Genomic DNA, 17,337 nt, shown 5'->3' with positions numbered 1-17,337 from the left:
ATTACCTGCCAGGCCTGACTGGAATCAAAACCTGCAGCCCTCCACCCTCTTAGAGTTGAAGGTGCCAGGGTGGTCCTTCAGAGTGGTGACCACAGGGGATCCATTTTTGGTTCCTAAAAGGCCCGTCTGCAGGAAGGTTCTAGAAAGAACTTTAATTTCAATCTGTTAAAGGTTCCACCAGCCCAAGGAGATGGTGACGATGTGTGACACTGCGATGGCTCATCGTGTTAGAAGAACTCGCGATGCAGGCCAAGCCCGGGTGGTCTTAGTCTGTTCTGTCCTGCTAGGTCGTCTACCAACTGTGAGCCATTTGAGCTCTTTCTACATATTAGGAGATTTTCAAAGTGAAACACAACCCAGCAAGGAACTGGGACGGGCCATTCGAGAAGAACCGTTTTTAAGAGCTGAGCAGCCCTGCTCTAAGTATACGGTAATGAAATAAAATTGTGTCCTCCCTCTCTCCCTCTGATGGAGGTCCATACAGGGCTAGTGAAGGGTTAAAAGTCCAAAATAACCTCTGACTCTCAATCGGTGACTTGAAGCCATCTGAAGTGACAACCCATTTGTCATTTTGAACCTTCTAGTGGAGGGTTTTAGAGGGCTTGGACCACCAGTGAAACATCACAAATACCACCATACTGGTGACCAGCAACCTCGAAACTGCAGAAAACGACACTCCGCATGTGTGTACACGACCAGCCCCCATTTATTTAAAGTTCTGAGACCCCCTCGTATGTCATTAGGGGGCAAACCCCTGGGGTCATCTGACGTGGCCTGCGTAACGTCTGATCATTTCTGCTGTAGTAGCCACTCGCTGGTTTACTCTTCATCACGAGGATGTCATTTCTTAAGAGGGGGGGGGGTCTTTAAGGTCTGGAGGGCCAGAAATGGAAGGGAGGGGGTCAAAAAAACTCCTAACGGGACAACGGGACGAGTGCGATGTTTTGTCGCACCGGTGCAGTCAGGGGTGTTTATTATTCTGAACCTATTGTTAGTATTCTATTATTCTGAACCTATTCTAATGATAACAATAGTTTACATGTTAACAAACACACACCATGAAAAGGTAATAAGCGCCGCCCCGTTCCGCGTTGTCTCTCGATGAGGCGCCTGCCTTACTGAACGGCTGGACGGACGGACGGAGGTCTCCAAGTTAAACGCCATTTTATCTTTGGATTAACACAGAAAGTGAAATCTCAGCCCGCCGAATGAAAGTAAGAATAAAATGAAAAGAAGACATTAGTTTGGGGTGGGGGGCTCAGGACCCACCTGAGCAGCCTTGTCCTGTGCCCCCCAAGGACCGCGGACCCGCTTTTTGCTCTGCCTCATCTGTGTAAGGCGCTATAAACGGCGTTTGAACGAGCATCAAGAGAAGCCACCAGTCCACGGCGGGCCGCTCGGCTCCTTTCTCACGTTTTCCATTCCCAGATGCCTGGGATGCCATCCTGAGATGGGCAATTAAGTAGAAAAATAAGTTCAAACTTTATTTTCACTACTTTTTTTCATTGGGTGGGCAGTCGACCCTTTTGGTGAACACCAGTATGTTCTCCTAGATCGACGTAAGAAGACGCTCCCCTCGAATCGTCCCTTCCTCCTCCGAGTCAAAAACGTTTTTGTCATCCATTGGGGGGACACCTTTGGGGGTCGCTCTGAAGTTTCGATTTTATTCTTCTGAATGCCGCAGAACAAAGCAGAAGGCAAGTCGGCGCGCCTCGCGGGTTCACGCGCAGAGGGGTGAGCGTGCGCGTGCGCGTGCGCGTCGCCGCGTTGGATTCTGACGTGCCAGTCAGCTGTACGCTGATGCATTGGCGCCACCGTCTGGGTAAAAATGGAATCTCAGTTGAGCGGCATTGATCTCGTGGCATTGTCCTCGGAGCTCCGGGCACGTCACGTGGTTTGATGGCGCACACAACTCCACAGTCCACTCGGACTTCAAAATGACACGACCCTCTCGATGACTAAGTCACAATCCCCAACATGTGGCAAGTGGAGGTTTGGGACTCTGGACAGGTGCTCCTTCTCTTCTTGTTCTGCTCATATTGCGGGGCCTCCTGTGCCAAACGGTGGTTCGTCTTCTGTTCTCGTGGGTCAAGCGTCGCACTTTTCGGACGTTCAGAAGGCTTTGTCCCCCACTATGGATCTCCCCACAGCCATGTTGTAGATTTGTTGTTCTTGCTGAGATGTCACTGGTGTCCTCTGCCCCCAACTGTCATCCAGGAGCGTCTTTCAAACACACGTGACATCCCTGTGACTGGAAGTCGCTAAGCCGCGGCCACTGGGCCAGCACGAAGGACCCCCGTTTGAATGCTCCCTAAAAAGATAGCCAAGTTCTAACAATCACTATGGGTCACGGCACCATAAAGGTTAAGGGACGTTACGAAGACTTCATGTCACTTTATGGGATGACAGTTTTGTTCATGAGGTGAGTGACACGATGAGATCATCCAGACACCTCCTCAAGCGGAAAACCACTCCGTGGAGAAGCAAAGTCCCCTGCGTTAATGACAACCACAAATACAAGTGATGATCGGTCACTGGCGACTTGTCACTTATCCAGAACTGCTAAAGCAACTGAAATCTGGACCTGTAGTGGTCGGGAGTCCGAAAGCACATCCAAAAGTGCCCACTAGGGGCCGGTATACCGCCAAAGCCCGTGGTTACACTGGCAGAAGCAGCAACTTTACAACAAGGTTCAATTTCCACCGAAATAACACTGAAGAGTGTGGTGGGTTGGCACCCTGCCCAGGATTGATTCCTGCCTTGTGCCCTGTGTTGGCTGGGATTGGCTCCAGCAGACCCCCGTGACCCTGTATTTGGATTCAGCGGGTTAGGAATTGGATGGATGGATAACACTGAAGAGTCTCCAAGGAGCACAAGATGGAGTCGCCAAAAACAGAAAGCAATCCAAACAACGGACAGATGCAGAGAGTGGTCTGAAATTCTCAAACGCTGAGCAAAACACAAGAAACCCACCACGAACCAAACTCCCAACCACCAGGCGCCGCGGGGGACCCTCTGGATTGGTTCCTGGAGGGGATTGGCAGGGGGCCCCGCCCACAAAACACCTCGCACGTCACCAAGGCCCAGCCCACAGCAGCACACTTATTACACGACAGTAACATGACTAGTATAAAACAATGACCCCAAAATGCATGCGGACGGACCCCCAGACTGAAATATGAGGGATGGCCATCACAAGGAAGAGGAGAACTGCAGGCCAGCTGGATGAACGACTCACTTCGCATCCCAGACTGATCCACTAGGGGGCGTCAGGCTTCATCGGCAGCCATTTTATATAGCGCCTTCTCAAGTGAGTGACATTGAGTGACATTTGTTTCTGTATGTCTGCATCAGAGCAACTGAACACACACACTCTGGGGATAAGGGATCATTTTATATAGCGCCTTTCTAGGGTGAGCACCAACCCGGGACACTTCACAGGCACAGTTCAATTGTTTTTCAAATTCCACACCTGAAGCCCTCATAGCTAAACTGAGCCAGTAGGAGGCACTGAATGGGTGACCTGGACGAATTATATAGCGCCTTGCCATCACGAGCATCATCCATTTACAAGGAGCATACAACAACTTCCACTTTCCTGCACCAGGAGTCTGAGCAGCTGTAATTTATACACTCAGGGTTGCACAGAGATAGTGGGCCGTGTTATATAGCGCCTTTCTAAAGTGAATGCCATCCCAAGACACTTACCAGGCAGAATGAAAAAAAAACTTTTTCAAATCCTAACCCTTTCAGCACTCGACTCGCACCTCAGATGGTATCCTCATCATGTTATATAGCGCCTTCTCAAGTGAGTGCCACCCATTTCCAGATTTCTATATCCAGACCCTGGCACTCGGGGTCACACAGGGAGTATTAAGGCTTTATCCTTGTCCTGTTATGTAGCACCTCTCCGCAGGGAGCACAAGTAGCATGCAGTTGTCTTGTGGGGGCACAACAGGAGTCAGGGTGGGCTTTGAGCTGGTGAGCTTGTCGTGTTGTATAGCGCCTTTCAATTGCAGACACTATGGTTAAGGTGGCACACTTACTTGGGGTCATGCCAGTGTTCAGACTGCCCACTGGGGTCGTTACACTGCCTGTCGGACTTGTCCCACTGGATGTTTGGAGGGGTGAGCTAGTGGACAGTCATGGTGGGTCAATGGGAACCCCTCAGACACTGCTGGACTGGCACCCTGGCCAGTGTTGGCTCCTGCTGATAACTCGGCATTCAGAGGAGAACGTCAGGATGGAGGACAGATAGAAGAAGGGCGGCGTGGCTTCATGTGACACTGACATAATGTCCTGTCTTATCCGTGAGCTGCGGTCATCTTCACCTGGAATGCGCAGAAGCACAGAGGAGTGCAGGGCCTCCATCAGCAGGGGGCGCTGTGTTAGCAGGGAGTTCAGAAGTGCTGATGCTGCTGCTCCTCCATGTCTGGTGCGCACTGACAAGCACCTCCACCTCCACTGGGGAACCCCTGGTGACATCCAGGAGGGTGTCCGGGGATGGAAAGAGACCCCACTCTAGGTTGGTACTTTTTGTGCTGTGAAAGGCGCTATATCATACAATGAATAAGTGATCGGGCATGGCCATAATATAGCGCCTTTCACAGTACAAAGTGACTCTGGTGGCGTTAACAACACATTTTTTGAGGGCACTTTGCCCTGGTGCTTAAGACGATCGACTGCAAAGTACAAGGCTGCCAGTTCAGTGCCCACCCTGAGCAAGAAAAGTCCTGGGACAGGCGCTATATAAGATTATAGTCATGTGCTGTATGTCTCCATTTAGGACACCGATGACCCCTGATGGACTGGCTAGTGCAGCCCCCCACCCCCAGTGATGTGTGGGACCAATGAAATGCCGCCATCTAGTGGCCGCTGAGCCTTTTGCATTTTCCTCTTAAGTGGCCCAAGAGCTGTGTAAGCTGGCACTCCAGTAGGCTCAGGGCGCCCTCTGCTGGATGGTCCTACAGAAGAGACCACACTAGGGTCCACATTAGGGGGCAGCATGGTGCAGGTGAGAGGTGAACTCCAAGCGTGTCTGCGTCCTCTTGCCACTAGGAGAACGGTGGTGGACACGTCTCCCACATGTCCCACTTGTAGGCTGTACTGCCCCTGTCCTTGTCACCGCATCTCGTCACTAGATGAAGACACATGGAAACCAGCAGGGCACCTCCATTCTACGTTGGGTTTTTGTGGAAAAATGGGCTCAGCACTTGGATGGATGGATGATTGATTGTGTTCATCTGTGACTTATTCTTTGTATGATATAGCGCCTTTCACGGTATAAAGTGGCTCAGGTGGTGTAATGTGTTAACAGCATGTTTTTTTGGAGTGGCCTGCTGGGTAAGCTGATGGACTGCCATTTCAATGCCCACCTGCACTCCCTGTGTGACCCTGAGTTCATCGCTTCAAGTGTAATACAAGTCCTGGGGAAGGCGCTATATGAGGTTAAAGTCAGGTATTGCAGGTTCCTGTCTGGGATGTTTTCAAGTGTTAGGACCCCTGACTGGACCTTTAACAGCCCATGGCTAGCTAGTGCAGCCCCCCCCAATAACGTCTCCATCTGTTTGGCATGCTGCCATCTAGTGGCTGCCAAGCCTTCTGTAGTCGCCTTATAGTTAAGCGTCAAACACTCAAGTAGCCCCACAGCGCCCTCTGCTGGACCACTTCTACGAAATGAGACTGCACTTGAGCATTAGGGGGCAGCGTGGAGCAGGCGAGAGCTGGACTCCAAACGTGATTGCGTCCTCTTGCCACTAGGAGGCGGTCTAGCAGCGCAGAGGTGGACACGTCCCTCCAAATGCATTCTGAAGTCCCCGCCTGTCCCCGGCCAGGCCTTGGCATCATGTGACTAATCAGAGGAATGCTGGCTAATGAGCTCGCCGCCCAGTGGCCCCCAATGATGCCCCCGAGGCAGGGCTGGTTTGGGAGGCTGAAATCTGAGCCTCTCCACAGGACAGGAGGCGTCGTTTTGTTTTTTTGGGCTCTGTTGTTCTTGGAGCAGCCGGCTTCATTTCCTTTTGGCTGCCACGGCAACCAGAAAACATTCTTTTGGCACAATAGGGTCCGGCCATTTGCTTCAGCACTGCTGCAAGGACACGGGCACCAAGTGGAGAGAAGCGTCTGAGCAGCGGCTACTGAAGAAGGTGTGGACGGCGGGGGGTAAGACAGTCGCGGGGTGGTGAGGGACACCGGGGGTCCTCGGTGCCACCACTTGCACCGGCCAATTCTCTTAATGGTCTGTAGAGTGGACTGACTGAGAGGTGGCCAGGCTGGCAGCACAACTTACGATCGCCTCACTTGTACCCGGCCCCTCAAACACTGAATGACGGAGACTGGGGGGCCTGAGTTGGCAGGCCAGGCAACTGACAGCCCTTCTCATTGTTTTGTTTCAGAGAGACTTGGAGGCCTGGGGATGCCCACCGATGTCCGCTGCTGACATGTGGGTGAGGGAGCGTCACTGGCACAATGAAAGAGTTGAACTTGTCACTTCTCAGTCGCGGATGTGGACAGGAGATAAAGGAGAAGGTGACCGACATCCACGGGAGGATCGAGGTCTACTACGAGCCAGAGGTGAGAGCCGGCCATGGGCAGCGCCAGCGTCTGGACGGGCACCAAGGCAGACCCGCATGTCCTGGTGTCACCTCCCCTTCACAGATGCCACCAAGTCACCTCGCTGTTCAGAGTCACCACTTGTCCCATTTCAGTATGGCCACATGTTGTCTCCCACTTCAGCCATTGGTTCCTGATGGCATTTACAGCTGCAGCTTGTCCCAGTCCAGATGGTCACCACCAGTGCGCTGCTCCCATTTGGGCCACCAACTGCCAGCATGCCCAGTTCAGATGGCGACCACAAGTTCAGGTAGCAGCTCTGTGTCTTATTCCAGGTGTGACCTTGAGTCACTACTTGTCCCAGTATGCCCACAAGTCATCTCCCACTTCAGCCATTGGTTCCTTTTGGCCCCCAGTTTGTGCCACCTCAGTCCCATGTCCCCCCACATCCCAGTCAGACCAGTTCTATCTGCAGGCCCTGATGGTTCCCCTCCCAGACGCAGACTGCTCTGCTCTTCTCTTTCAGGATTACTTCAACTGGGTGTCACAGCGGCACTTTTTCCGCCTGCGTAAGATAGAGAACGAGCGAGGGCCGCTGAGGCCCCCCGTGTACATGGCAGAGCCGGTGCCCCCCAGGACCTTCAGTACACGAAAGGGGCCACTCATCTTGTACTCTGAGGAGCTGGCGCTCTCCGCATGGACGCTGGCAAATGCTGACAGGAGGGGCCGAGGGCCACAGGCGATGGGGGACAAGGACGAGCGGGAGCTTAACACTCTGAGGGACCTGACTGGCGCCATCCTGGCATACGGCAACAAGCAGGTGGGTCATCGGGGGCACCAGATGAGCAGGCTGAGCACAGTGGACACACAGAGCGGGACTCAGCAGATCCCACCTAAACCTTGGTGACATACAAGATGGATGCCAGTACTTGGCCACCAGGTCATTGTAAAAGAGTGCAAGGCGCTATATGAGTGGGCGACTGGTGCTGAGAGTCTACATGTAGAGAACAAGTGTGTGTGTGTGTGTGTGTCTCCGGTGGTCTTCATGGCACTCATAAGAGCCTCTCAGAGGTGAGTGGGTCCCTCACACCCCATCTTTCATTTCTTTTAGGCTGGGCACAAAGATATCCGCTCATTTTTTCAGTTTCTCGGCCCACCAGAGGAGAATGCGGACCGCCAGGTGCGCCCGGGCTACTCGGCTAAACGGTACCTGGCATGTCTGTCTCAAACGTGGGATCCCACCAATGTCCAGAAGATCAGAGCAGGTAAGATGCCCCGTGACTGGGACCATGGCGAGGAGAACGCCTGGCACAACTCGTCCAATCCACTCAGAGATTGGCTCTTTTTTTTGAGTTTTCTGGAAGCTGTGAGGGGCTTCAAGATGCCATGGGAGGCCACCCTGACTCACCTGTTGTGCCACCCAGTGGAGGACTTACTCTTATGCTGCCATCATTTGAACTTACCCCCCACCTGCACCTGCACCCACTGCCTCATTACCCATTAACTCATCTTGCCCATCTGCCTCACCTACTGTGCCACCCAAGGCCTCATGCCTGCCTCTTCTTATCCATACACTGCCATAAGCTTCCTCTAGCCCACCTTACTTCCCACCTGTCAGGTGCCAATGTGGCCTAGCAGTTTGTGTTGGCACCAAGTACCAACTGTATACCTAGGTTCAATTCATGCCTCAGATGCCCTTCATGTGTGGCACTTGTGCCCTCCTTGTGTTTGCCTTTCCCATCCTCCTTAATGGACACCTCTGTGTCTCACAGGTGCCTTAGGGGATGCCCCACCAATGCCGGAAGGTGCCCCAAGCACGCTGCCACACTACAGAGGGCAGCACGACCTCTCGTCAGCCCCCCGGCCGTACAAAGTGCTGCCCAGCATTCCGACCGCACTGGAGGCGCTTCCTGAGGGCCGCCCTATCTGGGACTCAACTTCACCCCCAGGTACCGTGATCATATCCCGCCGTGTCTGCCATGCTGTGTGCCCAACGTCAGTGACAGCCACTCCACCCTCTCCTCCTGTCACAGAGACACATGATGACCCCAAGGGCAGGAACGAAATGCCAACAGAAAGAACGAAAAAAAACGTTGAGTACCAGATCCTGATCCCGGTGCCCTGCAGCGAGCTGAGCCCCATCCCTGAGGCCCGGCCGGGCACGGAAGCTGAGAATAGGGACCCTGAGGTAAGTGGGCACACCCTCCTGACTGATTGGGTCATTCCATCTCACCACCTCATGCCACCTTCATCAATTTTAGAATGTCATCATCCGCCTGTCACCAGTCAAATCTATCAAGGAGGAGGAGGAGGAAGAGACCCCCGCTCAAGCCCTCCGGGCAGCCATGGCCTGCATCAGCATCGACGCCTCCTGGCTCCAGAGTGAGGCGCACTCCACCAGTGAGGAGGGCACACCCCAGAAAGCACCCGTCCGTAAGTAAAGCCACAACAAAAGTGCCTTTGACCTCAGGAGTGACCCCTGGTGAATGATGGCGGGCAGACAGTGGGACTTTATTACACCAGGAGTGACAAGGAGAGAGACGGGGTGACATTCCTGAACCAGTAAGACCGCATCACTCCAAAAGTGACACCCAGGATTATTGGTCCTATTTCTGTGGCACCACTTCACCCTAGGAGTGGAGCCCCCCGGGCTCAGTAGGGCCTTGCTGCTTCAGGATTGACACAGTGGGCTCCTCAGATGTCCACCAACAAGTGACAGCAGGACTTTGTGACTCAGGAGGGCCATTTTAGGATTCTAGGAGTCTGTCACTCTGGGTCACCCTGAGTGTGACAGCCATAGGTCAGTAGGGCCTTCATACTGCAGGACTGACCCCCAGTTAAGTCAGTGGCATCTCATCACTCCTGGACTGGCAAACTGAGACAGTGGGACCTGAAGACACCAGGAGTGACACCTGGGGCTACTAAGATGTCACCTCAGACCTTTGATTTTGGTGGTCAGGAGGACTTTATGGCTCCAAGAATGATATTTCCATGACAGGAGCAGCTTGATGTGACACATGTAGTCAGTAGGGTCTTCTAATATCACTGTGGCCCTGACACTCTGGCCCAGTGGCACCTCAGAGTGTGCCCCTCTTGGGTCAGCAGGGCCTTGGTACTCTCCAAGTGACTTAGTCTGTCCTGTAGATGCTCACGTCACAAGTCACTCTCGACCTTCCTATTGACAGCACCACCAGTGCCACCTGAGCAGAGGGCAGATGCCCAGGATCAGTTTCTCCCATCAATCTTACCCACCTTTCTATTGGACGTCAGCCCACCCAGGATGCCTGAGAGGAAGGTAAGCAGAGAAGGGGTGCCAGCTTGGGGGCTGTTAGTGGGAAGAGCAGAATCACACTGGAACTCATGCCCGCTCGCTGTGCCATTCAGCCTCTAAGACTGCCACGCCTGGCCGAGCCATCAGGAACAAAGAGGAGGTGTGAGGAAGTGGAGCTCCCCAAAGAGCTGCTTATCCTCCCACTGCTGCAGCTGAAGGGCATCGGGCAGGACGGGGGTCTGGGTCTGGCAGGTACGTGGTAAGGGATGGGCGTCCCCTGCCCGGTCGCTGGGGCACTTACCTTCAGGCTGGTGACAGCTGTTTGAGTTTTCTGATCCACAGACTTGTTAGACAATGAGAATGAGAATGAAGTGGAAACTGGAGAGCCACCAAACCAGGAAGAGCAGAGCGAGGAAAGACCCCCAGGACCCCTGGCTGAGGACAAGACACAGAAGAAGCTCCTCGGGTCTCTTCAGAAGTTTGGGCTTCCAACAAGTGGACAAGACAGCGAGGCCTGTGAGGGCCAAGGTAAGATCTGAAATAGCGAAGGACACGTCAGTGGCGACTAAATGTGCGGAGATCACAGAATAGCAACGCAGGGCAGGATGAAAGATCAGGGTGGTCTTGAAAAAGGGGAAGAGCATCAGCAGGGATGGACTGTCTATGAGAAGAAGGACTAGGACAGGTCAGAGGGGGGCAGAAGAGAGGACATCTGGAGATGGGATTAGCAGAGACAAAGTCAAACAGAGCAACAGGAGGGACAGATCAGTGGAGGGGAGATGGTGTGGGTGGTGGGATCAGTGGAGACAAAGACACAAAAATCGGATACAGCAGTGAGGTGGAGTCCTGGAGATGATGTGGGGGATCCACGGAGACAAAGGGCAGCACATAAATAGGAGACAGCATGGCACATGGGTCAATGGGATGGGGATAAGAAGGTGGTCTGGGCAATGGGATCAGAGGAGGCAAAAACACCAGACAGAAAAAAATACGAGATGAATCTGTGCAGGACAAGTCTGGAGATGGTGTAGGCGGTGGGATAAATGGAGGTCAGCTCACCAGAGTAGAAATGGCAGTTTGAGTAGGAGAGGGGTAAGGTGTGTGGATCTGGAGATGGTGTGAGCAATGAGGTTGATGGTGAACAAGGACACCAGGCACACAAGAAGAGACAAATCAGTGTAGGACAAGTCTGGAGATGGTGTAGGCAGTGAGATAAATGGACATGGGTTCACCAAATAAAAAAAATAAATCTAGGAAGTCTAGTGAGGGTGTGTGTGATGGGGTCAGTGAAGACAAAGAAGGAACAGGTCAGTGGAGGGAGAGATCTGAAGATGGTGTAGATGGTGGGATCAACAAACGCAAGAACTCCACATACAGTAAATGATAGCAGAGAGCTTGTTGTAGGACATATGTGAAGAGGGTGTGAGCGGCGAGATCAATCCAGACAGGGTCCCTGGAGCCATTGTGCAGACAGGACAGTTTAGAGGAGCGCTGAAGACAGTGAAGGTGGTGGGATCAAGGGAGACGAGAGAACAATGGGAGATGAGTCAGTGTAGGGCAGAACTGTAGACGGTGTGGGTAGTAAGATCAATGAAGACAAAGCAAAGCAGAACATGGAGGTGGGCTAATGGTAGAGGTCACTGGAGGGGAGGTTTGGACATGTCATGTGCAGGGGAATCAGTGAGATGAGGGTACACAATAAGGGAAGATTGTTCATTGAGGTGGAGATCTGGAGATTGTATGGGCTGCAGGATCAGTGCAGACAAGGACACCAGACAAAGGAGAGACGAGTCCGCGTGGGACAGAACTGGAGATGGTGTTAGGAGTGGGATGACTGGAGGAAAAGGATATTAGAGATACTGCAGTTCAGTGAGGTGAAGATCTGGAGGTGGGGTCGGTGGGGGATCAATAAAATGGGAGGATAGACGTGAAGATGTAGTGGGACATGGGATCAATTAAGAGAAGGTCACCAGAAGAAAAGGAGGGACAGGCTGACGTAGGGGAGATCTGGAGAGGGTGCAGACAGGACCACCAGAGCAAAAATAGGAAAAGGGTCAGCGCATGGTGGATAGGGAAATCAGTGGAGTCAGTATCGATGAGGCACAATGGAGGGAGATGACTGGAGATTGGGTCCATAGATTAATCAAGTAGAAGGGCAGATCAACAAACCCACGACCAGAACAACAAGAGGCCAATCCGAAAAGACGGGGTCTTCATGACATACGGCAGGACCGGTCAATGGCTCCGCGTCCTCTCGGTCACACTGGGGCAGATCACAAAGACAAGATGGCAGACAGACTTGAGGACTGGTGTTTGAGCAGAGCACATCAAGCTCAGGGCAAGTGAGATTATAAGAGACCAATGATAAAATGGCCACAAACATGCCCAAGTGACTGGCACTCACAATGGGCAACTGTTTCCATTTTACTTCTGAAGAGTCCACGGACCCTCAGCTGCCTCCCAAGTCTTTTCTGGAGATTCTGCCTCCAATTGTGAGCAAGAAGGGTCCAAGAAACCAGAGCAGCCTGGCCTTCCTCAAAGCGCGCCTCAAGGAGAACAGGGACATGGAAGATGGCATCATCAGAGGCGTCTTGCCCTTTGAGATCAGAGGTGAGTGGCCTGCCAGTGTCCACCATCGTGGTGCCAGCCGCCTCCATTTTCTCATTGGCTGCTTTCTCCTTGCAGAATATTACAAAAGTGGATCAGTGGGCAGCATCATTATGGGGCCTGACGGGCGGATTGTCCACCTGTCCCTCCTCGGGTCACTGAAGGACCAGGGTAAGGACCTGGGCGAGGAAAGCCAAGAGCACAATGGAGGTGAGAACACTTTCTCCAGGGAATTGCATGGCTTTTCACCAGCAGCCCACGAGGGTCTCAGTTGAGGTCAGCCTGGTCAGCTGATAGGCCCCATCACTCATGAGGCTCCGCCCTCCTTCTGTTTCAGATGAGCTGCGTGGCATCCCAGGCATCAGCATGGCACCTGGATCGACAGTGTTTCTGCCTCAGGAGAAAGGTCAGCTGATCTCACCCTCACATACATGTACCCTATCATAATACATGCCGACTGGCTTTGCCATGCTGACACTGCGGGCATACTGGCAAGCTGACACCCACATCCGCACTGACCTTAGATTCAGCTATCCAGGATGCCCACATTGATCTGAGCTCAGTAAGGAAATCAGTGCCAACCTCAAGTCTTCATCACACTGTGGTGATGCCTACTTCCACCTTGGGCCTGAATCTCAACCAGAAGTCACTGGATGAAACAGCGCCAAGCTTTACCCATCTTCATGCCACACATGTGGGTAACACTTCCTTTTTTTTTTTTGCCCTTTCTTTTCAGGGTTCCACCTTGTGGACTACAACCTTGAGCAGCATGAAAGGTCAGCCTTACACCTTTTCGACTCAATGTGCCAGGATCAGAATACCCAGGTGAGCAGCACCAAGGAAACTTTGGGCATGACAGGTCTGGTATGCATCACGGGGCTCAACTGGGGGTAACCCATGCTGGGCAGAAGAAACTGCCCACAAAGGAAGGGAGTTTGGGGCAGACACAGTAAAGCAAGATGGTAAAGCACCAACTAGTGGTCAGGGTAGGCTCTCATGCCAGCCACGACATCTGGCTTTGAAAGCCATCACATGTAACTGGAGACAACATTAAATGCTGGGTGTTAAATGTGAAATTGGCACACCTCAATGGGGTCCTGCCAGCTGCTCCATTTAGAGGTGCATGCAGCTGCAGGACAGTAACTGGTCTTTCTGTCTCCAGGTTCGTGATGAAGGTGGACAGACACTAACCGCAAGTCACAAGGGCTCCGGACTGCCCGTAGTGGACACGTGGCAGGTGAGTGAGAGTGGACCAGCCACTGTGGTGGCACAGAGGGTGTATGGGGGGAGCACCACAGCTTATTCTGTCTCTCCCTGTCTCTCTCTGTCTCTCTCAGGACTCTGCATTTCTACAGAAAGGCCAGCGGGTGGCAGACAAGAGCAACAACACAGGTGAGCTGCCCTAAGTGCCCCGGCCACTGTGGTCACTGTGGTCCATTCACACTGCTGGGCTCTACCAATGCACATCAGGGCACTACTGCACAGGCCCACCAGTAAATGAGTGCCACTGCCACTGTGTCTTTGCTTCTCAGCCTCACTTGGCGGTCAGAGAGGCAGCGGACCTTCTTCAAACCAGAAAGGTGGTACAACTGCAGCCCTGGCAAGTGGTAGGGATGGCGCCTCGCTGCCTCCAGTCCTGAAGGTCAAGCGTAGGATGGGCTTTGACATGCTGAAGCAGCCTGGAGATGCTGACCTTCAGAATATGAGAGACCCGAGACCCCCAGTAGCTGGCGCCTCACCGATTGAGAGCTGGAAGCACCCAGAGACCTCTGGCGGACCGGAGTCACCTCACTTGGGAAGGTAAGGCACACCGAGCACCGGTCACTCCTCAGTCCCCGTGCTCTCCTGTCCACCTTGGGCTTTACTTTATGCCACTGCCAAACAGCACAGCGGCACGTCATCCTGGGGACCCACAAGCTGGCCACCGCAGACTGGGACCCCTGGTGGACATGGCCGGTCAAGCATCTGCTAGCAACAGTATGTTGAGGAACAGCGGGCACACAATGGACATCCATCCAGAAGGCAACTTGGTAGGTTTGTGGGTGCCAGTTGTGCTGGATTTTCAGGTGGCATTGGTGTCATTACCCCTGCTCATTATTTTATCACTGAAACAGGATGGCGGCACAGAAGAAGATGGCAGAACTCAGCATCCACAGGTTGGCGCTGCCAGTCACCAGAGGGCTTTGGGCAAATCCAAGAAGGGATCAGATCTGAAGGGGCGCGCTAGGTTTGTTGTGGGTGAGTAGCTGCCCATCCTGCCTGCTTCCTGTTGTTCCGTAGCATGCGTGTCCACTCACTTGTCCCCAAACCACAGGGAAGCCCAAGGAGAAAAGACCTGAAGACAAAAGCCAGGCGGCGGGCACAACGGCAAAGACAGCCAAGCACCAGCGTGGACACAAACGCAGGAGGAAAGTGGGGCCAGCAGAGGATGGGCAGGGACAGGACGAGGAGGTCAGCTCTGCTGGACAAAAAGCCCACAGTGGCAAGAAACCCCCCCGAAAAGGAGGACTGGACATGGAAGAAGAAGAGGAGAAGAAGAAGAAGGAGGAGGAGGAGGATGAGGAGGAGGAAAAGGAAAAGGGCAGCACCAAGCAGGCAGCAGGAAGAGGGCAGCAGGGCACCAAGAAAGAGGTGGCTGATGAAACTGCCCACATGTCCTTTAGCAGGACATCAGAACAACTCAGGAAGCAGGACACTGACAAGGAAGATGAAGAGGAGGAGGAGGAGGAGGAGGAAGAGGCCGACTTCATCATCTACAAGAGAGAACTGGACAGCAGTGACAACAAAAACCTCAAAGCGAGACAAGCACAGGCAGCCCTGGACAGAAACCGCCCTGCCAGTCTGGTTACCAGTGGTCCTGCCAGCCATCTTGGGACCCCCAGCACTCCTGCTGTAAGTATGGATAAGCAGTCACTTCCCAGTGGTGGACATCTGGGCACTTGGTAAAGGTGGTACCACAGTGAAGGACAGTTCGGTCACATGGTAACATTGGCATCACACAGAGGTGGTGACATCACAGGGTGGGGGGACTTTGAAGCACTTGGTAACAGTGATGCCACGCTGTCCACCACTATGTGATGTCACTGGCCCCATTGGCCAATCCCATGCCATCCATCTTCCACCATGTGATGTCACCAAGTTCAGCACCCCATTCCGAGTGTCCCGCTGCCCGCTCAGTCCTTTACCACTACAGAGTGCCCAGACTGTCCACACAGTGGTGGGCACTGAGGTAGACGGGGCTACTAAGTGGTGGATCAGACCAGTGGGGCACCGGGTACTCTGCCCTGAGCTTGGTGGACAGCTGCTGGTCAATGAGTGTTCGATGACAGAGAACAGGCCACCAAGGCTGGTGACATCACTTAACACAGTATTATGAAAGGCGCTATATAAAGCTTTCCTTTTCACGCAGGTGCCCACAGAGCTGTTGGCAGTGCGGGACGCTGAACGGGCAGACAACGCAGAGAAACGACGGCAGGAAGTGGAAAGGAAGCGGCGCGAGCGGGAAGAGCTGAGGAAGAGGATGGAGCAGGAGAAGCAGGAGCAGCATGAGCGGGAGGACAGGATGAAGCAGGAGCTGGAAGAGGATGAGCGACGGAGAGCTGAGGAGATGCAGTACGAGCGGGCACAGCTGGCGGGTGGGCTGGACGGTGGGTCCCCAGGCCAATGGACTGCTGCATGTCTCTCTCTCTCTCTCTCGCTACTTTGCCAGGCTGAAGAAGCTGCAGCAGGAGGCCGAGCAGCAGCAGCAGGAAGAGCAGGAGAGGATGAGGCAGAGACTGCAGGCGGCTGCCCAGGAGCGGGAGCGGCGGGCACAGGAGGAGCACCGCAGGAAATTGCTGCTGCTGCAGAAGCTCAGGAGACAGGAGGAGGAGCAGCGGGCAGGTAGGAGGATTTTAGAGTGGCAGCGGGCACCATCTTGGGTCTGGGAAGACTAACGGCACAATGAGGGCACCGTGCAGAACATCGGAGGCTGTCACTTGTTCTTCAACAGCTGAAGCTGCTCGCAGGCAGGCCGAAGAGGACGCCAGGAGGGCAGAGGAGGCGCGGAGGATGCAGGAGATGAGCGAACTCGAGCGGCACGAGTACCAGCGGTGGAAGAGGGAGGAGGAAGAGCGCCGGCGTCGAGAAGAGGAAGAGCGGCAGAGCGTGGCGGCCGAGAGAATGCAGCGAGTCCTGGAGGAGGCCAAGTGGCAGGCCTTACTGCTGGCCAGGTGAGTCTCATGGGGTTCTCGCCGTGCCGTGGGTACCGTTGGTGGGCACAGCACGTTTACAGGTCACGTCCCCCCCCAACAGACAGAGGGCCGTGCTGGAGCAGCAGCTCATCTTTCAGAGGGACCTGCTGGCGGAGGCCGACGGGATGGAGCGGGCACAGGAGATTTCTCGGCCCTGGGTCTACTCCTACTTTGAGTTGCTGGAGATGCTCGGACTGCCGCTGCCTGCCGAGGGGGTGCAGAAGGAGGCCTGAGGGTGACCGGCGGCCTGCTCTCGGCACCACCATCTGGGGGATCAGGGCCACTACATGCTGGAGTTGTGGACTCGGCTGGCGGAAACTTTCTTTTATAAATAAAGTCTGCATAAAGTAGCAGAAGGAGAGGGGCCTCTGTGTTTTATTGAGAAAGAGAAAAGGGTCTGGTGGTCCGGGAGGTCGCTGTGCTCTCCTCTTCTCATTCTGGGGGTGCTACTGCTGCTATCTGGACAGTCGGGTGGCACATTGACACAACTGCCCGCTCATGCCCATCACCTCTCACTGCTAGAGGTTTACCAGTACCAGAAAAGTACCCAAAAATGGGGCAGCACCTGAAATAAATGGCAGCTTCCCTCTCAGTCCCCCCACCTCCAGCCCCCCTTCCCTCGACACTCGCTATGGCAGGGCTGTGAAATCATCCGTTTCATTGTCTTCACGAAAC

The 17,337-nt window shown here is 53.8% G+C and overlaps 1 protein-coding gene across 2 annotated transcripts; it reads left to right on the top strand.

Annotated features, from left to right (window-relative positions):
- Positions 1 to 5,982: 5,982 nt before the first annotated feature.
- Positions 5,983 to 17,021, top strand: LOC120521815 (uncharacterized protein KIAA2012 homolog). Of its 2 annotated transcripts, none has more exons than XM_039743149.1 (24): positions 5,983 to 6,146; positions 6,396 to 6,573; positions 7,079 to 7,372; positions 7,664 to 7,817; positions 8,325 to 8,501; positions 8,586 to 8,740; positions 8,814 to 8,985; positions 9,738 to 9,847; positions 9,937 to 10,075; positions 10,166 to 10,351; positions 12,260 to 12,433; positions 12,509 to 12,640; positions 12,768 to 12,836; positions 13,167 to 13,255; positions 13,593 to 13,667; positions 13,768 to 13,822; positions 13,963 to 14,230; positions 14,316 to 14,460; positions 14,545 to 14,668; positions 14,745 to 15,322; positions 15,840 to 16,042; positions 16,140 to 16,312; positions 16,422 to 16,641; positions 16,724 to 17,021. In XM_039743149.1, exons 2-24 carry the CDS (start codon positions 6,469 to 6,471, stop codon positions 16,893 to 16,895), a joined length of 3,969 nt encoding a protein of 1,322 aa, XP_039599083.1. In that variant the 5' UTR covers positions 5,983 to 6,146; positions 6,396 to 6,468; the 3' UTR covers positions 16,896 to 17,021. The 2 variants fall into 2 exon arrangements, with proteins under 2 accessions (XP_039599083.1, XP_039599082.1); XM_039743148.1 differs by having other exon boundaries at positions 5,983 to 6,162.
- Positions 17,022 to 17,337: the final 316 nt, after the last annotated feature.

This window comes from Polypterus senegalus, unplaced genomic scaffold, assembly GCF_016835505.1.
Source record: "Polypterus senegalus isolate Bchr_013 unplaced genomic scaffold, ASM1683550v1 scaffold_5027, whole genome shotgun sequence".
Classification (NCBI taxonomy): domain Eukaryota; kingdom Metazoa; phylum Chordata; class Cladistia; order Polypteriformes; family Polypteridae; genus Polypterus; species Polypterus senegalus.
The sequence above is the reverse complement of the archived record's forward strand: the minus strand, read 5'-3'. Positions and strand labels throughout refer to the sequence as shown.